The sequence below is a fragment of the Nuphar pumila genome, chromosome 3, assembly GCF_984573655.1.
Source record: "Nuphar pumila chromosome 3, dmNupPumi1.hap1.1, whole genome shotgun sequence".
Taxonomy (NCBI): Eukaryota; Viridiplantae; Streptophyta; class Magnoliopsida; order Nymphaeales; family Nymphaeaceae; genus Nuphar; species Nuphar pumila.
The window spans coordinates 22,682,768-22,709,905 of record NC_143251.1 but is presented as its reverse complement, the minus strand read 5'-3'; the positions used below and the strand labels follow the sequence as shown (position 1 = coordinate 22,709,905).

At 39.1% G+C, this 27,138-nt stretch overlaps 1 protein-coding gene across 1 annotated transcript; it reads right to left on the bottom strand.

Moving 5' to 3' along the window:
- Nucleotides 1-570: 570 nt before the first annotated feature.
- LOC149842278 (ACT domain-containing protein ACR11-like) lies at nucleotides 571-7,681 on the bottom strand. Its single transcript, XM_089999041.1, has 10 exons — nucleotides 7,260-7,681; nucleotides 6,410-6,464; nucleotides 6,205-6,330; nucleotides 5,941-6,035; nucleotides 4,336-4,420; nucleotides 4,171-4,230; nucleotides 3,169-3,224; nucleotides 1,138-1,243; nucleotides 1,001-1,069; nucleotides 571-914 (listed from the first exon to the last, which is right to left on the bottom strand). The coding sequence occupies exons 1-10, from the start codon at nucleotides 7,418-7,420 to the stop codon at nucleotides 852-854; spliced, it is 876 nt and encodes a 291-aa protein (XP_089855167.1). The 5' UTR covers nucleotides 7,421-7,681; the 3' UTR covers nucleotides 571-851.
- Between the last annotated feature and the right edge of the window lie 19,457 nt (nucleotides 7,682-27,138).

Here is a 27,138-nt window from a genome sequence, read left to right as displayed (position 1 = left end):
AAACATTTGCAACAAGCATTTGCAAATGTCTTAGACATTTCCAAATGTCTTAGACATTTCCAAATGTCTTAGACATTTCCAAATCTCCTTGAGGAGTATTTACTTAAGTTCACAAGCTATATTTAAGAATGTCATATGGTATTTGCAAACATCTCATCAGAGACATTCCCAAAAGGTTTATAAAGACCTCAAACATTTGCATCTCCTTGAGAAGTATTTACTTAAATAAGGTTTGCAGGTTATATTTGTAAGGCCGTACTATATTTGCAAATGTCCTCCTTCAGCATATCTATATATATTGCGTGAACTTGAACAGATTCACATGTGCAAAGGATAAAAATATTCTTAAAAAATAAAGAATCAATGATTTGGGATATGATAGGAATTTTTTTAAATTGGTAGGTATTTTGGAAAACACAACAATTTTGCAAAGACAGTACAATCATTTATCGTTTGAAAGTTTCCCGATTGAAAAGGATGTAAGCTGGAATGTGGTTGATCCACAACTGAATCCAAATTATAAGCAATATGTCCAAATATGAATCCAAATCAGGAATAAATCGAGGAAGCGGATCCAGATCAGAATTTTATATGATAATAGTAGATCCAGTAAAACAGATCGAATTTGATCTGGATCCGAATACAGCTTCAGCAAAAAAGATTGATTGGTATCATGATAGCTTCTACATGTTGTATCATGGTTATCTTCTGAATTCCAATGCCCATAAGGTAAAAAAACGTTTGAGGAATACAGAATTAATACATTACATAAAAAAAAAGAGTTGTATGACTTCGGGAATGCTGAACTGGTTAACAAGAATTGCAACTCGAAGGGTGGCTTGGGAAGGGGTCTAAAAACTTGATTCCTCTGTTGATGGCCGCCTCAAGAAGTACCGCAAACTATTAGCTAAAACCTGTAAAACATAGACACATAATCTCTGTGAAGAATTTAACTCTCCTTTGAGCTAGCAAAAGGGAACATTGTGAACTTGACATTTACCAGTTGCAGGGACTTGGAGATGGCTTTTCCCTGATAACTGACATGAAATTTTGCTTTTGCTAGAAGACCCTAGAGATAACATGGAATAAGCCAGAGAAATTATAGAGATGACAACAAGAGAGTGCAACTGTAGTTACCTCAGTATCAAACTCTCCCGACTCCACCGAAACATTAATGTCTGTGATAATCTTGACAATCTCTACCAACAGCCCAGGATGGTCCGCAGCTTCAACAATAAGCAAACTAGAAAAGGCATGAGCCAGGAAAAAATCAGCACACATTACGATATCAATCTGTGTGCATATAATCATTATGTTGATTGCAAAAAACCCATACCCACCATATGATTTTTCAACAAACGCAACAACCTTACAAAGGAAGAAGCACCTACATAAATCAAAAGTTTTCACCAAATCCAAAAAAGTAGAATTTGTGCTGTAGCAACCTAATGGGGGCCAAGTGCCCAAGTTCTATTACTTGAGCAGACAAACAAAATTTGATGGGTCTGGAGAGGCTAAGCAATCATGATTAAATGCCCAAGTTCTACTGTTATACTTCATGACATTAGATTCTGGGAGCATGATCCGAACTGTCACTCGACACTTCATAACATTTGGTTCTGGGAGCATTATCCAAACAGGATGGGAGCAGCTTCCATGTTGATCAAGAATGTTCTCCATTAAACAAACAAGAAGCATAGTTATCATCCAAACACAACAGAGCAAGTTACAACCCAAAAGTGAACAGGTTCATTTTGGGGACAAATGAACCAAATATGAGAGTGAAGCCAGAAATGCAGATGAATTCTTGCATGACATGAGCATGCAGGTTGTAAAATTGTGTCATGCATATCGAGAGGTATAACCGCATAGACAAACACATCTAGCATATAAAAGTACATGCAATGGTACACAAGGTCCATGTGTTTAACATCCAGCAATAGGCAAAACAAACGGATGAGGCATTCGTTCTTAAAACTAGTCATCTTCTCAAGAGTCAGTATTATCATGAAATGTTCGATATTTTTTTTTTAATGACAGGGGAACCACCAGTAGGGCTGGTCAATGAGCCGAACAAGTCGAGCCCATCTTGTTTAGGCTCGGCACGTTTATCATTTAATTCAGCTCAAGCTTGGGCCGCTTGGCTCATGTTAAAAACTAGATGAGCCAAGCTCGAGTCAGCTGAGCCGAGCCATGAGCTGGCTCATAAAAAATCATGCATTTTAACTATGACAATAATGAGATTTGAACTGCACACCTCTCTCTTACATGTCATAAGTCTTTACCAACAGTACAAAACTACTTTTTGTGACAGATATTGCACTAAAATTCTATATGTTATAATTTTACAAGCTTGCACGAGCTGAACCAAGCCGAGCATTCTTTGTGCTCGGCTTGTTTTTGGTTAACGAGCTGCTCATGGCTCCGCTCGCCAGCTACATGAATTAAACACGACCGATTTCATGGTGAGCCGAACCACGAGTGGCTCAGCTTGTTTCGCAGCCCTAGTCGCCAGGAGAATTTGCATTTACTGCATCCTTCCCAGAATTTTCTGTCCAAAACCCTCAGGGTACACCATCCATCCCTCCTCTCTTCCTCCAACACCCCCAAACTTTACCCACTAGGTTAGGTCTCCTCCTCATCAGCACTATGGGCAGGGGTGTCCACCTCATGGTTCGAATACAGGATGACCCGGAAGCAGCAGACAATCACGTTCACTTCCTAGACAGGTGAGCATGCCTGTGGTATGATCATGGAACATTCCACTAAAAAACAAATAAATCAATATTTTTATACAACACTCCAACATATTAACAAAAATCCAAAAATCTTCAAAAAGATTATTAGCATATTACCTATCTAAACATATATTTTTAAGATATGCCCTAGACAAGCAAGGAACATCTCTGTAAACTTCAATAATCATAGCAGTGCATGAATTCCAGATGTCAATGAGCCTCATGAAGATCATTCTAATATCAGTACTTTGTGAAATATGAATTAATTGAGAATTCTGCTCATTAGTAAGAGAAAGATTTTAATAGGAGTCTTATGTCAAGGATGAAAGTACACACACACACACACACACACACACACACACACACACACACACACACACACACACACACACACGATGGATAAAAGAAGTAGGCTATGTGTACGGTGTACCTTCTGTTGGGTCCATCGTCCTGAACATTTACATGGGTAGCAATATCAACATCAACCTGATATGTGGAAATCCACCGATTCAACACCATGGAACAAATGTATGAGGATATAAGTTCAAATATTAACAGCTAAAAACATTAAAGACAACACTAACAACCAAGGATGTTAAAGACATCACAGTTAAAAAGACAGCATCTATAGGCCATGCATAACTAACATCAGAGAATTGAGAAATATGCATTGTGGTGGAGACAATAAGAAGATAAAAGAGAGGAAATTTGTGTCCGCGCATGACAGCCACTGCAAGTGATGGAAGTTACATTTACCAAACATGAAAACAAATTAATATTTCTTTTCAAATTAGTCAAAACAGAGAAAATATCCTATAAAATACTCTTACGGTTTTCAGAAAGGAGAAACAGGGTGTTCATTAGTGAAACTATTATTCTACACACTTTGCATGAAAATATTATTCTACACAATTTGCATGCAAAGTGAACATGTAAAATCCAACAAGGAAATCCAACTTGACCCTTGCATGAAAGGAGAAAGTTGTATTCCTTGAAAATAGATTAGGAATGTCACATAGAATAATAACTGTTATCGGATGTCTCAAAGGAGGCATGTAGCATAATAACTGTTGATAGTGAACTATGTCACATTCCGCTTCTAACATCTCATGAAATATGTACCAAGAAAGATGGTAATTAACACCTTTATTTGTGTTCTCCCATCCAGATGTTGGATAGTAAATTCATGGAAAGTCTGTGTATTTTCAAGAAAGGCATAGACAAGGGTGAGATGGTTTTGAATTTAATCACCTATATTATCAGCAGAAAGATTGGTCTGGTCCAATTTGTACGTAAGTGTATAATCATATAGATTGCACACATAACTATGCTTTCTCTAGTGAACAGATTTCTTACCAGCATGCCCCAGACCTTTTTAGCACTAAAAGTGAGAAAATCCTACCAGAGTAAACAATAAAATGTTCATGCATACCTTTTCCTTTGGTGGCACCACTCCAAAGGCTGCTCCCATTGCCAATTGAGCACTGGATTCCTGTAAATTAAATAGATTTCATGGAAGTATTCCTTCTTTAATTTTTTTTTAATCATTATTATAGAAACTCATAAAATTACTAATAAAACAAACAAAAAGGGTTACCGGGTGATATTCAAGCATATTGTTGATAATAGTCAATCGTATTGCTTCTAGCAATTCAGGGTCTTCAACTTTTCGTCCAGTATCCCTATTGAGAAAACCTCCATGAATATCTAAGTGTCTAAAGCACTCTAACCCAAGCTAAATAAAATTCGCAATTGATTGAATAAATTATGAAAAGCCACCCGACATCAGCAATTTACAAAGAGCAACCCAACATTTTGGTTATTACATTCAGATGCATGCTTTTTCACAATGCATTTCAAATAACCACCCAATATTCACAAATTACTTTTAGCCCTTTGTTTATAAAGATGAAATAAATATCGAGGGTATTTTAGTACAAGGTATTCAGAGTCACTACCTTGAAATCATTTACCCTTTGATGAAGACAATCTTTAATTGAAATCTAAGTGAATAAAGCATTCTAATACATTCTAAATAAAATTCTCAACAGACCAGACACCCACATTCCATGAGTAGCCTTACAAGAAGAAGGATGTCCAAATACTAGCAGCATGCATTCAGATTCTCTAACTTAAATCACCTTCCATAAACAAAAAAAAAAGGATCAACAATTCCATGCACGTGCATGCTAACAGCTACATTTAAAACCTTGGAAGTAGCTTCCATCAACTAACCATCCATAAAAAGTGGCCAATATGGGTTATCAACAATCAATTTCATGTTAGAACTGGAGTGGTCAACTATCTCAAATCCTCCGTTAACATATCCCTCTTAGAAGGACCAATCAACAATTGACAACAAATGAAGATTATTGATGGTAGATGATATATCCGAATATCTTATCACTACAGAAAATGTGTTGACATAAATATGGCAGCAAGAAGTGGCAAATACAAGGCAAGTTATCATAAGAACAAGCCAAAGTCAAAGTAGACAGGCTTTGACTGGTAAGATATCGACAATACTTGACAAAAGCCACCAAAATGAGGTGAAGCCTTTGGACTTGATAAGGAATGCACAACTATTCTGTGACCAGACAATTCCACGATCATAGAAAAAGAAAATTCTGGATGATGCAACACCTAAAGAAAGGTCTTGGTAATCTTTAAGGCAATGAACACATTTTTCATAGTTTTCGATGGAAGAAAAGCACGTGTTGATCTTGCAGCCTATGCCCCACCCTTCTAGGCAAAATACTAACTCATCCTGTCAGGTTCAATGGCTGCCATAATTAACAAAAGTAGCTAATGTGACCAGCTAAACCATAGGGATACCCAAATTTAATCCCATGTTGTGTCCCTTTATCTATTGCTAATGAGAAATTAGACAAAAATAGTGTCTCTGCATGTCCCTTGCAGTGTCCACTTGACACAGAAGACCACATTAGGAAATAACTTGATTTATCAGGAATGTTTTAAAAAAATAGAGAACCTGCATTATACAAACTATCTATATCAAAAGAAACAGTTTGAGCACAAACTTTGCTGCTTTCAGAAATATTGAACAAGTACAAGAAAATGAATAGCTTGAAGATTTGTCAGATTTAACTCCAGTTCAAGCAATGCTTGCAAATGAAAGCCCAATAATGGAAAAGGAATGGTGTGCCAACCTACAATTACAGTAATCAGGTCATGATCTTACGCTTTAGTAATCGCAAACACGTTGTGCTTGCCAGAAGAGTCCAGGAAAACATTAGCCTTAACAACATTGAGTCCCAGATTCTTAAGTGCATGCATCTGCAACAGAAATTCAAGCGCCTTTACAAGAAAATCATGCTCAAAAATATCCAGAAGGATCCATCTGAACTCAGATGAGAATAACAAAACTACCATTTCTGAGGAAAACAACAAGAAAACAGTGAAGAACAAAATGCAAGTATGACAAGGGTTAGGATCACTATCATACAGTATCAAGAAGAGCCCCCAATCGATCACCAAACATTATCTCCACAACTGTTGCATTAGGATCAGAATCCTGATCTATTATGACTTTCGGCGTAGGAACTGTTTCAATTTCACTAGAACTTCCATCCTGTTAATCCATGAAATTAAGAAACTACAGGCAACTGATTGAGTCATCCACATGTCAATAGAAGAAACAATTCAAATACCTCCAAAGCTGCCGTAGATGAAGGTTGTGAAAGTTTAGCCGCTACATACACAGATCTACAAAATTAAAGAGACAAATGAACAAAGAATTTAACCATACATAAATGATGTAAGCCCGTGTCGAATCAGAAAATAGGGGAGTATCTAATAAGCAACCAATTGATGCAAAGTTCAGAATACTGTTGAAGAAACTACACCAAATAGAAATTCAGGGAAAAGAAGTGCAATGCAAATTTCTAAAGAAATGAGCAGGCAGACTTTCTAAATGTGCAGAATAGCGAAGCAAGCCAAAAGTGAGGAACCATATTAGGTTGGCCGTTAATTTGTGAAATGGAAACCAATACCATCAAAATGAACCAACATGGCATATACAAATAAAATTTAAGAATTAAAGAATAAATTGCCCAAGTAATTAAGAAAAGCATTTCTGAGTGACGTCAAACCAAGGAATTAGGTAGGTATGGGGCAAAACGAATCTTGTTATAATGCTGATCATAGATTTATATACGAGAGATAAGGATCTGTGTCTGAAGATGGAATAAGAAAGCATGCGGAGAGGATAAAGAATCTGAGAAAATAACAAACAATCTTAAGCTAACAAAAACTATATTCAAACACATAACAGGATAATGGCACTTTGAAGAGAGAGAAACTTAAGAAAAAAATCAAATGATAAGGAGAGGGTGAAACAAACAATTTACCATATAAAAACCAACAAGATCCAGTCCACCTAATAGTGGCAGTCTAATTAAGCACCAAGAAACGGAAACATCTCAAAGCAAATAATAAACAGCCAACAATTCAGATGAACAAAGGCCAGTAAAAAGGAGCATGCAAGACTAAAAATTATACCTTCTACTCGATCGAATCAGACAGCGAAAGTGATCGCCGGTGCGCTTCGACGCCGCGTCACGGTCGATCTTACCGGCGGGAAAAGCTGCCCTGCGAGAAGAGAGATCTCCGGCGGCAACAAATCTGCAGGAAGCTAGCTCCACACCAAAAACGCCGGCCATTTCAGAAGCAACAACAGCTACAACAAAGACGAACCCAAATGGAGAGGAAAAGCTTCGTTTCCCGAAATGGGTGTTGGAGGAAAGGGTGGATTTGTCACAACCCCATCTGGATTGCTCTAGATGATGGAGCTGGAGGGATCTCTTTCAATGCACACGTCCATATAACACCTTTAGTCTGCACCCCACGATCGAAATCGCATTCAATCCACTGCATTTTGATCCACTGATTCTTGGTGATATCCGCCATCAAAGCACCAATCCTTTTTTTCCTCTTGGTTATCCAACTTGTACTCTCTCTAGGATCTTTTTCCTGAGGACTTTTTTTTTATATTTTCTTCACAATGGGTCCCCACAGAAAGCACAGATGAGAGGGAGAGAGAGAGAATGCTTCACTCTCATCCACACAGAACTCGACGCTATCTATGGGTTAAAACTAGAGGCCTAGAAAGGATGAGTAGGCTTTAATGATTTCAAGAAGCGTTCATCATGGTGGCCAGGTCGGTATTTCTTTCTTCTTCTTTTTAAATATTTATTGGTTGGTATTTCAAAAAACAGAGCTCGGTTTGGTTGGACGTTGCAAGATCAAAACCCAATGGCGGGGCTTCCAAATTTTAGAGTCCTCTATGAACTTACGTGTTACTTACAGATTAGACTGACAAGACGTGCATTTACTAAAAATTATTTTGGCATTCATTTTACGTGCATTTTCGGTTTGAATTATTTATCAGGTATGATGTTAAAATCAAGAGTTACTGAAATTGAAAAGCACATAAGCACATACTTAGAACAATAATCTTTGCGGAAACGGTTTTCCTAAACTTGACCAGTTCATTCTGTGCGCAGTGAATTGGTCGCACAATGAGCCCCAGAATCCACGGCACTCTTTGCAAATAAAAATAAAAGAAACCTTCAGTTCAGACGGCATATAAAAGGAACTTAATATGATCAACCTATACTGAATACTAATCTTTTTCAAAATACTCAGTTATACATACCATAATAACTGTCTTCGACGAGCTAGCAATAGATAGTGATTATATAAGGTTAATCCTTACAAGAAAAATATAACAAATCATAGCAGAAGAAACCTACTTTAACAAAGTTCCCTTCTACCTTGTTTCAGAAAAGGTTATCTGTAAATTATTTGCTAAAGAATAGCATGTTTAATCTTTTTTGTCATTTAGGATTACAATTTGTCATAATAGATTGCCTACTTTAATTGCACTTCACCACTCACATTAAATGAAGAACTTATGCATGCAAGACATGATTTTCTATTCAACGAGAAAGGTTTTCAATTAGGAACGAGGGAGGTGTTATATTTGTATTTTATAAGTTAGGTTGGGTGTTTCTTTTTGGGTGATCTTTTTTTTTTTTTCTTGATAGCTGTTTTTTCATAGCCAAGTTGGAGGATAACCCATTTATTTGTATTTGGAGAGCAATTGTTCTTTTTTCAAAGGGCCTGCGAAAAATGCATAGGTGGAAGACTGTCACAAAACTATTTCTTTCAATGGGCCAACGTGACGCGACGGTCCCTCCTCACCGCCGCAAGCCTACTTGTCAGCTCGTTTGCCGGTCGCGGAAGCTTTTAATCAAAGTGCAAGAGAGTAAGAGTGAATTGAGGAAGAGAAATTGCAATCACACAAAGCAATCACAACGAGGGTGAACAAAAGAAAACTCAACGCATTTATTTCATTCACAATTTTGCCTGCAGGCAATTACAATTCAAGTATACGGGTTGCCCCTTCGGGGTATTGATTCACTTGAACCGGGCAGCTTACATCAGACTCAACAAAAGCAAAACAGACTCTAAGCACAACTGTACAATGTAAGTCGCAAGGGAACATGCTCCTCCCTTCAAATCATGTGTTGTCCTTGGCGCCATCTGTTTCGTGGTAAGCTATGACTTCAGCCGGGTAGCGGTTGTTCATTCAGAATGCAGGCTCTCACGTTGGTTTTGTTGTTTTCTCCTACTACACCAAGTATTTCTTCGCCTCCCCAAGTAGTTGACCTTATGGCAAAGGATCTGACTGAGGTATTTTTTGACCCGTTGTGTTGTCTGAGTCCTCTGCATGATGGGAGCGCGCTGTGGCACACTGTGTTTCGGGTCTTCATCATCCAGATAGAACTGCTTGAGGTTGCACACGTGAAACACCAAATGCACCTTGAAGTCTGGGGCCAACTCCAGCTTGTATGCCAGTTTGCCCACCTTCTTTGTGATGGTAAAAGGTCTTTCATACTTTCTGAGCAGTCTGCGGTGTCGTCTGCGGAAGATGCATGTACGATCAGGATATAGCTTCACCAACACTTGGTCCCCAACTTTGAACCTCGCGGGCTGATGATGCTTGTCCGCCCACTTCTTCATTCTCTTTGTCGCCTTGTGTAAGAATGCCTTCGCCAACTCATTCTGCTCATGCCAGTCACGAACAAACTGATAGGCAAATGATGACCTTCTCTTTTCTTGTGCAGCAAGAGTGTGCGGGGTCAGTGGCTGCTGCCCTGTGACTATCTCAAACGGGCTATAGCCTGAAGACTCGCTCTTTTATAGATTATAACAAAACTATGTCACATCAAGAAGCTTCACCTAATTTTTCTGATTGGCACTAACAAAGTGCCTAAGGTACTGCTAAAGTATCTCGTTGATGCACTATATCTGCCTATCTGTCTGCGTATGGAAGCTTGTTGAAAATAGCAAATTAGAGCCAAGTAGCCGAAATACTTTATGTCAGACCTTGCCCGTGAAGCGAGCATCGCGATCACTCACAATGCTCTTTGGTATGACCTAGTGCTTCACCACATGCTTTACGAATAACTTTGCAGTCTTCTCTGTAGGGCACTCCTTGGAAGCTGGGATGAAGGTGGCATACTTTGAGAAATGATCCACCACAACCAAAATAGAACTGAGGCCCTCTATCTTTGGCAGACTAACAATAAAATTCATGGAGATGATATCCCAAGGACGTTCTGGAATTGGTAGAGGCTCAAGGAGACCAACAGCCTTCTGGTTTGTCCATTTATTTTGCTGACAGATGAGGCATGTTCGCACATACCCCTCAACATTGTCTCTCATTTGCGGCCAATAGTAGCCGCGCTCAAGGAGTGCTAAGGCCCACTCCTGACCAGGATGATCGGCCCATAGTGTATCATGGCACTCCTTAAGTAGTTCTTGGCGAAGGCTTCCCCACTGCGGCATGAAGATGCATCCCCCTTTTGTTACGATGAGGTCATCCTGTAGCCAAAATCATCGAGTCTTCTCTGCCTGCGCTAGAGAAACAAGGTGTTGTGCAGTCGGATCATGTTGCGTACCTTCGCGGATACAGCTCAGCAATGCGCCCTCCAAGTGCACTTCAGAAGACTCCGCGCGTGCAGCTTCCAGTTCAGTCCGCCACAACATTGGTCTTTTCAACCTTATACTCCAAGGCAAAGTCGAACTCAGCAAAAAACATCTGTCATCGAGCTTGTTTAGGCGTCAACTTCTTCTGCGTTTGAAAATAGCTTGTGACCATATTGTTCGTCTTGACGATGAACTCAACACCCAAGATGTAGTGCCGCCAGGTCTTGAGGCAATACACAATAGCTGTCATCTCACGTTCATGACTGTGTAACGCCTCTCTGCATCTTTCAGCTTACGACTCTCATATGCGATCGGATGACCATCTTGCATAATAACTCTGCCAATGGCAAAGTCTGAGGCATCCATGTAGACTTCAAAGGGTCTCGAATGATCAGGCAGTCGCAGCACTGGCTCCCTCGCTAAGGCTTTCTTCAAGTCATCGAAAGCATCTTGGCACATTCCTGTCAAGAACCATACCCGATTCTTCTTTAACAAATCTGTGAGGGACGCAACAATAAGAGAATAGCCTTCAATGAAACACCGATAATAGTTTGTCAAACCGAGAAATGACCGCAATTTTGGCACTTTGCTTGGCGAAACTCATTCCTGGATGATCCTTATCTTCTGCACATTCATACGCAGCACACCACACCCCACAACATAGCCAAGGAAGTTGATCTCCTCCTACCCGAAGATACACTTCTCTCATCTGACATAAAGGTTATTCTTCTTCAGCACCTGAAACATTGTTTGCAAGTGTCCGACATGTTCTTTCATGTTGTTGTTGTAGATCATGATATCATCCAGGTAGACTACAATGAACTTATCTAAGTAAGGGTAGAAGATCTGGTTCATTAAAGTCGTGAACGTGACTGGAGCATTTGTCAACCTGAATGACATTACTAGGAATTTGTAAGCACCATAGCGGGTGACGCAAGTTGTCTTCAGCTCATCACCTTTAGCAATCATCACCTGTCAGTAACTCGATCACAGATCTAGCTTGGAAAAGATATGGGCACTGCCTAGATGATCGAACAAGTCCACTATTAGTGACAATGAGTACTTGTTCTTCATCGTGACCTTATTCAAACCACGGTAATCCACACATAACTGTTTGGAGCCATCATGTTTCATCTGAAAAAGGACTGCGGCACCAAATGGGGCTTTTGATGGACAAACAATGCATGCGTCCAACATCTTGTCTAGCTGCCTGCGCAGCTCCTTTAGCTCAGCTGACCCCATACGGTATGAAACCATTGCGTGAGGCTTCGCTCTCGGGGTTAACTCAATCTTGTGGTTGACCTCATGTCTTGGTGGAAGACGCTTCAGCAATTCTAGAGGCATCACCCCCCAAAACTCCTCCAATAGTGGGGCTAGGCTCTGCAGCACTGTTGCTTCTACCTTGCCTTTTTCTGCGCGCACTGCAACTAAGAATGTCTGCTCCTCATGCTTGACACCCTTCTTCAGCTGCATTGTCGATAACACCGAAGACTTGCCTTTCTGCGTATGGCATTGCACTGTGTGTGACAGGTTTGACCCCATGATCATCAACGTGTTAAACTTTGGCAGCATCATAACATCCTGGCTTCGTAGAAACTCTATACCCAAAATCACCTTGAAATTGTCCAAGGGCACCACAGTGAAGTTGGCTTTGTCGACCCAACTCTCTACTTGAGTAGCCACATCTCTTGCTTCGCCAAGGATGGGTTTGGCCTCAGAGTTTACCGTCTTGATGGTTCTCTACTTTTGCCCAAGCTTCAAGCTCAACTGTTCTGCCTCTTCTCGCGAGACAAAGTTGTATATGGCCCCGGAGTCTATCATTGTTGAAGTAAACTTTTCATTCATAATGACTTCTAAGTACATAAGTTCCTTACTGACCTGCATATTCTTAGTCGTGCAACTTGCAGCCGCGTTAATCGATCTCATGTCCTCCATCCTTGATTGCATCACTTCAGTATCACTACATTCAGTATCGTTGCATTCTTCCTGTGCGGTATTGGCTTGCCTGTGGTTCTTTACGAGGTGCTTTGGGCACTGCCTGACGATATGTCTATCGCCATAGAACCAACATGTCACAACCGCACCCTTGTTGTTGTTGTTATGCTTTGTGAAGTTCTGTTTCTTTTCGGATTGATGTCGTGTCAACGCCTCACCCTTATCATTGTGTTGCTCATTCTTCTTGCTTCTATGGTCAGGCTTTTTCCCAACTTTGGTTGATGGGGTGAAAGGCTTGCGCTGAGTGTCAACTAAGCGCTCGGCCGTCACATATGTATCTTTCAAAATACGAGGGTTGCTCCTTTCCACTTCAGACTGTGCTCATGATTGAAGTCCCACAATGAACCAGTTGATTATATCGTCTTTTGGCATGTTAGGTATCTCCAGCATAAGCTTCTGGAACATTCTAACATAGTCTTGCAACGAACCAGAGTGTTTGAGCTCACGAACCATCTGGTATGCCTACCTCTGCGCATTTTTTGGCATGAAATAGTTGTGCAATTTCATTTTAAAGTAGTCAAAAGTGTCTATCACACATTGACCCCTCTCCATGTCATTGCGCTTTCACCTCCACCAAGCGATAACATCTTCATCAAGTAAGGCCGCTACAACCTTAATCCTCAGATCTTCAAGAATCACATTCTAGATATCAAAGTAATCTTCTACTTGGAGCAAGAAGTTCTCAATGCCCTTGCTGTCACAAGAACCATTGAATTTTGCAGGTCTTGGCACATCAATCATTGATGGCCTCTTACCATTTTCGCCATTTAGGGTCACCGTCCGCTGCAACGTACGGTTCTTCAACTGAAGCTCCCCTACTTCAGTATGCAAGTCAGACACTGTAGTCGTCAACGAAGTGACTTGCCCCATTAGTAAGTTTACCTGCTCTTGCAGGCTTGCCACCACATCATTCAGTCCACTGAATGATTCACATGCACATGAAATCGCTTTCTTCTGTGAAGTCACATCTTCCACCAGTTTGTTAACAGTTGCAGCAACTCTTCTTGGCCCCGAAGTGAACCCATCTCCTCAGCTTCGACAACTGCTTTACCTTTGGTGTTGCTCAAGTTTTGATAAAGCGTCATGATGTCTTGCTCACAAATCGTAGTCTGTCGGCATGTCTGTCGACACCGACTCCGGAGTTCCTTCCCCAGAACGAGAACGGGCTCTGGTACCACTTGTCATGGGCTTATTTCCTTCAATGGGCCAGTGCGGCGCGATGGTCTCTCCTCACCGCCGCAAGCCTACTTGTCAGCTTACTTGCCGGTCGCAGAAGCTTATAATTAGAGTGCAAGAGAGCAATAGAGAATTGAGGGAGAGAAATTGCAATCACAAGAAGCAATCAGAACGAGGGTGAACAAAAGAAAACTCAACGCATTTACTTCATTCACAATTTTGCCCGCAGGCAATTACGGTTCAAATATATGGGCTGCCCCTTCGGGGTATTGATTCACTTGAACCGGGCAGCTTACATCAGACTCAACAAAAGCAAAACAGACTCTAAGCACAACTGTACAATGTAAGTCGCAAGAGAACAAAAACAGTACTTTGAAGATACAGGTGCATTTAATGATTATGCCATGAGGTCGCTATTGAATTACATGACTAAGTAATCAGCTTTTTTAAAAAAAAAAATAACATGATCATAAACACTTTAGGAACACAAATTTTGATAAAAGACACGCTGGTAGCCATTTCCAAATTTTCAAAAATGGCATGATCATATAGTTAGCTGATATATATATATATATATATATAGTCACTAGAATATGAGAACTAGAAATATGGCCATTTTCAACACTTTTTTTGTAAATCCAACCATGTCGATGTGCTTGGCATGGTGAATTTGATAGGAATCAACCATTAGATGGTGTATTTGTTATGAAAAATGTAATTTTTGAATGCTTGAATATTTATGAAAATTATGAGTTATTGACTTTAAAGTCTTAAAAAAATCTCATTTATGCATCAAAATTGGATGATTCAAGGGCGAGTTTCTATAAAATCTAGCATATAGATAACATTCTCATAGTTAGATTCAAGAGAAAAGAACAAAAATATATAAAAATTACGGTCCCCACATTAGTTCTTATATTTTCAGTTCTCATATTCTAGTGATTATATATATATAAACCCAATTAGTAAATATGAAAGATATTAAGAATTTAAGAAAAAAAGGTGCAAACCCTTTAATAAATAATAGAATTTTTATGTATAATGAAAAAAAAATTAGGGCTTCATTTGGAGGGTTAGCCTAAGGCCAACTTCTCTTGAGCAAACCCTAAACAATGGCATGTAGTGTAACTAATGGTGTCTTCCAAACCCCAGTTTGACTTTAAAAAAACAAAAAAAGGTTCCCTCCAACCTTTTTCTTTTCCGTTTCTGCACGGAAGAAAAGGTTATATGACAGGCCTAATTTGAAGTGAAAGCAGTTTCTTCAACAACTATTAGAAAATTAAAATAGCTGTCATAAAGAAAAGAAAAAGCTATTGTAAGGAGCCTGTCAAATGACTTTTTCTGCAAAAAAATGTTGAGGCCAAGACTACTTACAAAAAAGTTTGGAGACCTTTTGTTGCGAAGTAGAAAAACTAGAGATCTTCTACTGCAAAAATCTCATAATTTTTCATTGTAAGCAGTGCATCCGACTAGGTTCTTGTTTGATAATTTCAGAATACATGGAAATGTTTTGATAATTTTGACAAAATATGAGTTTTTCATGCTTTGAGAACAATACTGGAGATATTTTGGGAAGCCGACATAAGCCAAAAATATCACCTATATTTTCCAAAATATCACATCTTGAAAATGTCATGAAACTTATGAGACAGAGTGCTGCAATTTTTTTGTTTTATATTAAATATTTGGTATATTTATAAATGCTTTAAATTCTTTAATATTTTTTCAATAAGAAAATGAATTTAATTTATCATGAGTTCTTCCTTATCCAAATACCCAGATCAATGGTGTCGGTTTCATGTAAAGATTTTTCTAAGAGTGGGGGATAAAAGCAAACTTTCCATGTAATATTTATTGTCTTTTGGTGTTTTTTTTTTTTTTGAAGGCTCTTTTTGTATCTTTTACCATAATAGAGGACAAATATTGGGAGGGTGAGGATTGGGGAAGTGTGAACGGCAGTTGTACCAAACGACTATTTTTCCTATTTTGTTTTTTTTATTTCATCTTTTTCACGAGAATATTGTTAAATAAACTCCCAAGGACTAAATGGGATGGGCCCAGGCTGCTAGTGTGGTTTAGATTCAAATATCATGGGCATCATCACTCCTTGCGCAAGCCAAAGCATGGCGACTCCTTGAGGGCAAAGGGTAAGCCCACAGAGTTTTACGTTGTCAGGACAGTGTCTCTCCTGAGGGTGGTTTCTCCCCACTGCTCGATAAATGGACTCTAGTCAGTATGTTGCTCTAAGGCAAATTGGACCATATTCCACTCAAACAGATCAAGTATGGGATGGATCATGGCTGATTCGAATCTAGACTTGAACTACATTTGATGAAGTAGAATTGAATTGAATTGAATTCTGTTTTTGTTTTTGGTGTTTTAAAGCAAGTTGGATGATAACCCTTGTGGGGTTCAAACTTGAGACCTTTGGCTTATAATAATGCGGTTCAGCCATTCAGCTCTCTCATTCAAATTTTAAGTAATGATGGATCCGGTAAAAAAATGTTGAAAACAATAAATTTTCATGTCAAAAGTACAAAAAAAAAGGATTTAAATTAGATTTGAACAAAAAATCTAGCAGAAAATTTGAATTTGAATTTGAATTTGGTCTCAATTAATATAAAAAAATTGTTCAAATGTGTCTGAATCATGTTCAATTGTACATCCGGTTTTATTTTAACTAATATATGAAAATAAAAAGTCAGATTCTGATTAGAGGTCTGATCATACTAATCCATTTGCACACCTTGCTTTGGTATGTGTCTTGGCTTAGTTTAGGCACCTAACGATATTGGTCGTATCTTGACAAACAAAATAGGAGTTCAATAAAGTGCGAGCGAGGAGGAATGTATGAGGGGCGCGGAAGGCAGGGTAGTGGTGGGGTTCCTTCCGGGGGGTTTCTGGCTTGGGCAAGGGTTCCTCATCATAAAAAAAAAAAGATGAGAAATGTATGCGAGTCAGATTCGATCTGGATATAGAGTATAATAAATTTGACTAATAGGATTTTCTTTAATCAAATTTGAATTCAGAGTCAGAGCAGGCCCACATCCAAACATGAAGATAAACCTTGGATCCCATTGAAATACATTAAGACAATAAGTTTCTATTATTTCTTTTAGGTTCAGATTCTATTAAACTTCAATAAAAGTTGTATTGTATTATTGAAATTTAAACCAACTTAAATGCATCTATTGTAGGGGTGCATGGTTGTACAATAAGGGCCTGTTTGGAATCTAGGAACTGGGAAAGAAGTTAATGCATTTGGCAAAAAAAGTTGGTCAACCACCATCTGGTGGCTGTTTGGAAACTGGTATCTGGGATGGGAGTTAATGCGTTTGGGATGGATAGTGGCTTTGTATTTACACTAAAGCATGAAATTGAATTGACAGCTACCACCTGGAGGTGGTAGCTGCCAAATCCAGCTTCCACTTCCTGAAATACCAGCTACTAGTTTCCAAAGCCTAAAGTTCCTATGTATCTAGATAAGTAGGCTAAGTTGGTAAATTCCATTTGGAAGTACAAATCAATTTATCAACTCATCCTGTGCATCTGAACTCTCCTGTCTGTTTTTATAATTTATATCATTTTATTTTATTAACTAAGAGAGCTTGTACTTTAGTTCAACAGGATTGTGGGGGAAAGCCTAAGCAAGTTTTCTAAGTTGCCAAATAGGGTTAGTGTGGTATAACTTAATTCTTCTCTAATTCTGTCCACTGTCTTCAGTTCAAATAAATTTATCATAAAATTTGAGAAAGACTGACTAGCTGACAATGTTGGCTTTGAAATTCTGCAACTGAAAATGTTTCCTCATTTGCAAGACTTTTGGACTTTCCTCATTTGCCAAAGGGATTTTTCTGGCTTTTACTAAGGGAATTTTATCACGAATATCCTGCTTTGGCTAAGATAACGTGCAGCATCTGCATTTACCTGCATATAGCATATTTTTTCCTAATTGGATGTTCTTCTATTTTAAATAATAACTTTATCTTCACTCTTCAGTGTAACTAACTGACGTAATTTACTCTCTGTATTGTGCCTTGAGGAACTCATCTAGTAAGGGAAACTTGTGGTATTGTGCCTTCTCAAGGCTGAACTCATCTAGTAAGGGAAACTTGTGATTCTCACCAAGTTTACCGGATGTCACAAGTTCAAAAACGACGGGTGGCATGCTTTGCTGCAACGGCGAAACTGGGTGAACTCTGCAATGGGCAGGGGGCTCTCAATGGAAGGCCAGCGAATGTGTGGTCACTGATGGTGGGGTTTCTCCCTTAGACTATCCCAAAAAAGGTACTACCTCAGGTAAAATGTTTGGTTTGATGGGCTACATATTAATTTGCTTTGGAGTTATATGAATCAGACTCAACACAAGGTGACATGCACTAACTGCTCGTGCCAGGCAAGAGTAGGCCCCCCTCCGTTGCTCTCTCTCTCTCTCTCTCTCTCTCTCTCTCTCTCTCTCTCTATATATATATATATATATATATATATATATATATATATATATATATATATATATATATATATATGTGTGTGTGTGTGTGTGTGTTAAAGTATTTTACCATATATCTGTTAAATAAAAACATCTCTTTCTAAAAATATCACTACGGTCTCTCTCTTAAGAAATGAATGGGTTTCTCTCTTGAGTCTGGATCTGGTGCAATATGATGGAACAAAAATTTGTGCATTAAGCACCCCATTGGGGTCCCACACTTGACAGGCCTTGTCCCCAAGATGGAGGGTGATCGGGGTGCTTAATGTACAAATATACCAGAAATCATATTGCACTTGATCTTTTCACCTTCTCTCTCTCAATAAGAAAAAGATAGAATTCTCTCTCTCTCTTTCTCTCTTCTGCTGCCACGGACCATGTCCGATCATGGACAAATGACTGTTTCGTGGGGCGCAGGCTTCAAGGCGTGTCGTAGGTTCTTCTTTGAGGAATGGTGGCTTCGGGTGTCAGACTTTCAGCAGTTGGTAGGTCAATCGTGGGCTCAACCTGCTACGGGATCTTGGGTGGCCATCCGCATCCATGCTAAGCTTCTTCGTCTTCGAAAACCTATTAAGGAATGACTAAGTTTTAATAACTTGAACAAGTTTAGGTTCATCGGCCAGTGGGAAGCCGAGCTCTCCGATTTGGCCCAACGTCAGGTCGATCTTGTTGGTGTACCGGAGGGTCAAGTGCTTCAGTTGTAGGAGCGTATCGTCGTACTCTCTGCTCTCGTTGCAGAATGGAGAGCACGAGATGAGCTTAGATGGAAGTTGAGGGCTAGAGTTGCATGGTTGGCTAATGACGATGATAATGCACGATTTTTTCATATGAACGCATCAAATAAATACAGTAAGAACCGGATACTCTCGATCGAGATCGATGGATGTCAGTTTGGTCCGCACAATTGCCTGCCAGCTATTACTTCTTATTTCTCCAGGTTGTATTCGGCCGACTTAGGCGTCGGGGGTGTCATCGGCGATATGGGCTATAAGCGGTTGGCGGCAAACCAATCTGTTTTTTTGCAGGTTAGATTCACTGAAGTGGAGATTTCGAATGCTATTAACGAACTATCGGGATGGAAGGCACCAGGCCTTGATGGTTTTCACATCGACTTCTTTAAAGCATTTTGGTCAAGTGTTAAAACTGACCTGCTCCACTTGTTCGATGAATTCTATCGTAATGCGAGGTTGCCTAAACCATATCATGTGGCAGTCATCTCTTTGATTCCTAAGAGGCAAGGGGCGTCAGACATATCCAACTTCAGGCCGATTTCGGTGATGGGTGCTCTGTATCGCATTATATCTAAGGTGTTGGCTAATCGATTGCGCGCTGTCATTGATCAACTTGTTTCTCCGAACCAGGGTGCTTTTATTCCAGGTCGAAGTTTGCAAGGATCTTTTATTTGTGCAACTGAGCTTCTTCACTCTTTACAGTCGACTGGATCACCGCACTTCATGCTAAAATTGGATTTTCACAAGGCTTATGACAGTCTGGCATGGGATTTTCTGATTGAATCTCTAACAAATATGGGGTTTGGCAGTCGGTTTATAGCATGGGTTAAGGAGTTGGTCACAAAATCTGTATCATCAGTTTGCATCAATGGAATGAGAGGGGAATAATTCAAGTTGGCTAGAGGTGTACGACAGGGTTGTCCTCTAGCACCTATCCTTTTTAATATCGCGGTAGATGGTTTAACTATTCTCATGAAAAGGGCAGAAGAAACAGGCTTCTTGGAATCCTTGGGCATTCCTGGTTTTGTTGGTCACACAATTCAATATGCAGACGGTACTTTAATATTTAGACATGCGAATATTGATCAAATGTCCAGGTTGTGCTTCATTATTAAAGTCTTCGCTGCAATTTCAGGCCTTCGCATGAACGAGAGTAAGTGCACTCTGGTCTTACTCAATGCTGACCCTCTTCTCCAATCGGCTGCTGCAAGGATCTTCAACTGCCCAATATCCGACCTTCCTGTCAATTTCTTGGGTCTATCGTTACACTCTCTGCAGCCAGCAGGAACTTCTACTTGGATGTCTACCATAGAGCGGGTGCAAGAGAGATTGCAGGCTTGGAAGGCTCGATATTTATCTTTTGCGGGACGAGTGACGCTCATTCACCATGTTTTAGCCAGATTACCAGAGTTTCGAATGAGCATGCCTATTATACCGACGATAGTAGAGCAGACGATTAACCGTTTGCTTTCGCACTTCCTTTGGTCTGGGAATGTGTCGCACAAAAAGTACTTGCTTGTTTCTTGGCAACAGATCGTTCTCCCAAGGCAGCGAGGCGGCTTGGAGATTCCAGCTCTGAGAAAGAGGAGCATCGTTTTAGTCTTGAAGTGGGCTTGGGAAGCTTCCACATCTCAATCTTCTTGGGCTACGTTTGTTAGGCAAAAATATGGTAGTCTACATGAATCCCTTCTTTCCACACCCAGTTCAGTGTGTCACTCGTTCCTTTGGCTGGAGTGGCGGAAGACACTTCGATCCTTCAGTGGCAGAGATCTTAGGCCGGTCCATGGCCTGCCGTGGCTTCACTGGGCCATGGCAAGCGGAGATAGGTTCTCCATTAAGCAAGTTTACCATTCCTTGTTGCCGTCCGGGATGGACTGGTTTCCCAGTGATTGTATGTGGGGTAAGGGGCAGCTCCAAAGGCAAAAGCTTTGGCGTGGCTTGTGGCTCTGGATCGTGTTCAAACCCAAATTAATGTCAGGAAACGGGGGATTCAATTTCCAAGCATGTGTGTTCTTTGCGAGAAGGCTGTAGAGGACACAACTCACCTATTTTGGCTCTGCCCGGTCGTTCTAGACTTATTTTTTCAAACTTGGGGTGCGCCACCGGTTCAAACTCGTCCATGCTCCGTTATTCGGGACCTCTTGCTTGGTCCCAGGATTGTACGACACAAAAAAATGGAGATTATTGTGGCGGGTTTGGTTGCTTTCAGCATGGTGGGTCATATGGACCGAAAGAAACGACATCTTTTTCAGGGGCATCAAATTCGATTTCGGAAGGCTTCGGCAACGGGTCATGTCTGATGTGTATCTGGCTCTTAAGTTACATAGTAGGGGGGGGGGGGGGCTGATCAGCTTGTACTCTGATCTATGCACAATCACCATCTAGATTGTGGTTGTTTTGCTCTTATGCTTCTCTTTTGTCTCTCCCATCCAATATTCTGTTGGATGTATTTTGGTAATGTTGAATGGTGAATGTTCTCTCTCTCTGCTAAAATATGCTCAAAATCCTTCCTCTTTAGAAGCAGATCAATGAGATAGCTCTTGAATCCTTCAAGAATTAGCACCCTAGTGCAACTACAAACTAATCAAGTAGAAGATTAATGAAAAATAATGCAAAAATATAAGAAAATAACTGAAATTCATAAACAATCGATTATCAAGCTCTCTCTCTCTCTCTCTCTCTCTCTCTCTCTATATATATATATATATATATATATATATATATATCAAAGAGAGAAAACCCTAATCTGCCTACATCCGATATGAGATATACCCAATATAAATTGAGATCCAAAACAAAACCCTAACTAAAATCCTAACCGATTAATTACAAAAAAAAATAAATGATGAAAATGGATTTGAGTGGACCCTATGGACCCCAGTTATGTCTTGCTTCAGCTCTTGCATCATTCTTCCCTGATTGAAAAAGACTTGCCCTAAAGGTTGGATCTTGCTTCTGCTTTTTTTCAGTTCCGCTTTGTTTGGGTCATGCATGTATAATATACAATGCGAACAACACTATGTTCCTCATACTAGGGATGCCAAGTGTAGAAAAACTAAGTATGCACTTCTCAAACTAATCATAATCATCCATCATACCTCTACCTAGAAAAGAATCAAATTGACAGTACATCTCCAATATAAGAATACTCTAATATGAGGTACCATAACTCCATGCTCCAGATGTAGATGTTGATCCATAATGATATTTGGGATTCAAGAAAAATCTGAATATAGTTAGGAAAAATTTGAATATAGTTTAGAAAAAAATGGTATAGGGTACTTTTGGATATGGGTATTAGTTACTATTTGAAGAGATTTATGATAGGCTAAATCCGATGAGTTTTGGGTATAGAGATATTGGTCTCGGGTATTGTGTAAGATAAGGAAAAGCTTACATTGGTTTGGGCCTAATTGGGTTTGAATATCAAGGAATTAGATCCATATATAAGAATGTTCACTTTGGATTTGATCTAACAAGCTTTGGTGCAAGTCCAAATTGGATTTGTCTATGATTGGGTCAGTGGACTCTAAAATGAGTTTTAAGAGATCTAGTAAAATGGATTTGGATTCATTATAATATTTTGAATCTAAATCTTATTTAATTGGATTTGAATCGTTAGAAAAGTCATGGGTAGGTTTTCATAAAGGAATGAACCTGGTTTGTATCAAACACTGCATTTCCTCACATGTTTGAACATGTCACATACCTTGGTTCTTTCGATCTTTCTGCAACTCATCCCACCACACCTGGGTTGAACCTCGAAGTTGTGTCATTGCCAATAGAACCTTGTGATGCTCTGGAATACAATAGTACTCAAAGAAGAACCACACTGCATATGACCAATCAAATAGTATCTTTGCCTCCAATGGGTCATGAAACTCTCAAAAGTCCACCTTGAACTCGTAGGGGTTGGGATGCTTGAGTTGGATCTAAATTTATTAGGATCTCAAAATTGCTCTTTTTCTTTATTATGCATACCATATCTCTCATCTTCTCTCTCTCTTCTCACTCTTTTTCATCTTCTCACTCATTTTATCATCTCCCTCACCAAACTACACACTCTCACTCAAATTTCCACTCGATTTCCTCACACCCATCACATTTTAGTTGAGGTGTAGTAGTAACACCTCATAGAATCAGTGTTGCAGACTTTCATATAGCAAATTTGTCTCGTGGGTGTTTGATTCATCGCGGGTAAGTAGTTGCTTTTGGTGGAGGACATTTATGCGAAACTTTGATAGATTTGCAATTTAAACTTGAGTGTCGATAGCTCATAGTTTGGTGGATTTTTTTAGTTTTCTTGCAATTATCAAGGTATGATTCCCTTACTCCATGAAACTGTAGGAACATGTAAGCATGTAGATGGAGTTTTGTTTGAAACATGCTAGCTTAGGTGAATTTTTGGTATGTTAGAAAGTGAACTAATGTGTGCATCATGAATGCTTTTTGTTGAGAAATGTGTGATATGCTACATAATCTTATAAAGTTGACAAATCATGTTTAAAGTGATTTTTTTTTAAATGTTGCATGCCTATGACTATGGTATATTTAAAAAACATTGTTTTAAAAAGTATACATATGTGGTTATGTGGGTTTGAGCTTTAAATGCCAAGTTTGAGCTTGTTTCTCATAAAAAATGTATGTTGTAATTGTTTACCTCATGTTTATGACAAGAATCAATGAATTTTTGTTATAAAGTTGTTGTTTTGATATTGAGATTTTGGTTCAGCCCTATTTGGGATTGACTCTTGCAAATCCAGAGTTGACTCCTTCATGGATGTACATGTTGTTTTGTCCCCAACGGTCAACCCCTGCAGATCAAGGGTCGACACCTCATTTTTATAATTCTATTATATATTTATGGGGATAGTGGGTCGACCCATGTGTATAGAGAGTCGACTCCTGCAGTACCAAGGTCTACCCTTATTTCATAAGAGTCGGCCCCTACATAGGAGAGTCAACTTTTGGGAATAAAGAATCAACTCTTGAAATATAAGAGCCGACCCTTGTAATCAAAGAGTCTACTCTTGTAGGCAGATAGTCAACCCCTAAACATAAGAGTTGACTCTTGAACATATGAGTCAACCCTTGGTTTCTAGAGAGTCGACTCTTGAGACACTCGAATGTAGTATTCTTGGTGTTTTGACTTCAAATATTTGTTGTTAAGCCTATGATTCAATGGATCAACTTCGAAATAGTTGTGTATGAATTTGTGGTACCCAATATTTATGGTCGTTTAGCAATCTTTGTGCAAGGAGGCACTATGTGATTTCGGGTGGTTCAAGAAGGACCCATTTTGTGCAATAGATGCATATTGTGTATTGTGTGCTACATTGAGATGTGAAATCTCATTATTTTCGGTTATGAGTATTACAAGGATGATAATACCAATGAGAAGAAAATGATATGCATACATATAGTTGGAATTTTAGGGTAATGACCCTAGATGTATCTTGTTCCAAGAACTTTTTGGGGGTATTGACCCTAAACGTGGCTTGTGTGGGTGTTGGCCCATAATACCAAGAGGGTATTATATAATGCATAATAAATTAATACTTTAATAATAAGTTACACTGCATAATTGTTTATCCTCGTTGGGTTTTCTTGTAGCTTGAGTAAGCTTGTGAGATATGAATAATAATGCACTAACTATGTAGGAGAATTTTTGGGACAGTTGAGTAAACTCATGTTATTTGGATATAAGTGATTTGTCCTCCACCATAGAGCTTAGGGGACACTGGATTCTGATCCTCGAGGAAGAAATAGAATTGTTGCAGTATGCCTAGTAGTGCACTACGTCATCTATAGGGAGAAGGATAAGGTCTCAAACTCTGAGTCCCATAGAGTAAGATTCCTTGATGAATGGTCCTGAACTCTGGTGCAAGCATCACAATGACTTTGAGATTTATAAATGAAATGAAGGAATGAACACTCTTTGCATAGTCGGTTGATGCCTATATTACCAAGGGAGTGATGCCTTTTTGGTTGTAAATATTATCATAACAATAAATGTATATGGTGCATAACATGTAATGCAACAATAATTAAATTAAAAGACTTAATAAAATATTCATGCATGTAGGCAGACATGGCGTGAATTTATGTGCTCGGTGCATGGCACAACTAAGGGCCGACCCCTAAGTTGGGAGAGTCGACTTCTCTTGAGCTTTGGTATTATGTTTTACTTTGAGAGTCGACCCTTAAGTTGAGCGGGTCGACTCCTCTTGGTTTATGTTTAGTGTTATGTTTTGAGTTATGAGTCGAGCCCTGTGTTGGGTGGGTCAATTTCTTTATTTGTGTTTAATGGTTTTGTTGAGCCGACGGTCAACTCCTAAGTTGGGAGAGTTGATTTCTCTTATGGCTTTGGGTTATGTTTGTTCTGATGGTCAACTTCTGGGAGTGCAGGGTTGACTCCTCCTGCATTTCTTTTCCGGTATGAGTTCTCCTAAAGGTTGACACCTGATGAGTTGATGATTGACTCTTCTTGTTTTGGAAAATAGATTTTTTATAAAATGATTTTTCAAACTGACTTGATCTCATGCTACTATCTTGTGACACTCGTGTTGAGAAATAGATCAGACTATGAACTGTTGGCACTGGTAAGGTTCGAGTTGACCAACCTAGGATAGGCAATACCCAATGTGCATTTCTATAAAACCAAGCATATAGAATATAGATCACATCAGTATAATGAAATTTTAGGAAAAAAAAACTCTGAAAATCTCGGTTCATATCAGCAAGCAAACATGTTTTGTTGGTAAATATATTCTTGTTACCCATATATATATATATATATATATATATATATATATATATATATATATTCTTATCAATGTTCCGTCCTTGGCCCGTTTGACTAGTACGACCTTAAAGGATAAAGGTGCCTCACAGATCCTAGCGATGGGACTAGATCCTAATGCATATGGGTGCAACTGATTTGGGTCTGGATCATATATTGTCAGACTTGATCTCAAATTTGGTCTAAAAGTTAGACCCAAACCCAATCCAATCTGATCTGGATCAAGGCACGTTTGAAAATTATGGACTTGGATCCAGTTAATGGGTTTGGGTATGTATTAGGTCTAATAAGGTCTGGTATGGAATAGGCTAGTTTTTTTTTGGTTTAAAAATTAGACCCAAACCCTACCCATTTTGATTAGGGTCTGGGTATCTTTTGAAAAATGTAATCTCATATGAGTTAACGGGTTCGGGTCTTGGAAGGCCCCCAACCCCACTACGCCAACTCTCCGTGGGGCACATCATTCATGGTTTGTTACTGCATTCACACGACAATAAACTCTAAGAAAATAAAGGATAAACATTATAAAAGAGACTTTTTGTTTTTTTTGTTTTATAGGTAAATAAGTTCTCTTCGAAAAAGAAGAAACCATTGAAACTAGTGTAAAACAAGTTGTGGCTTAATTTGAACTGGTTCTAATAGTGGGTTGGATCTCAACATGTCTGAATTTGGGTGGGTTCAGGTGCAAAATGAGTTTGGATTCCGGTTGAAGTTGGGTTGAGGTATAGATTTTCTGGAACCATTTGGGTCTAGTATAAAAGTGGGCCGGATCTAAACAGGTTTGAGTCTATATTCACCACACCCAAGAACCAACTCATATTTTCAAGAAGTCTACATTTTGGATCCTACCGAACCCAATAGGTCTAATAAAACCGGGTAAGGTCGGGTATAATCAGTTTAAGATGTCAGGTTGGGTCGGCTATACCTGACCCAGTTACACCCCTACTAATGCATTTGAGTACTGAGTCTAATTGGAATCTGGATCCACCCAGATTCAGTTTTTTATTTATCTCAATATAAAACGTTTTTTTTCTTTCAAGTTTTCAATGATCTTTCTCTTTTTTGCTTAATTTCATTTTGTAGTGTTTTGTTGGGCTTTTTATGTCTGGGAATTTTTTTGTGAATAATTAATAAATTAAGTAGCCTTTTTATGATTCACTAAAAAATTGTGAAGAAAAACGGTGCACAAAA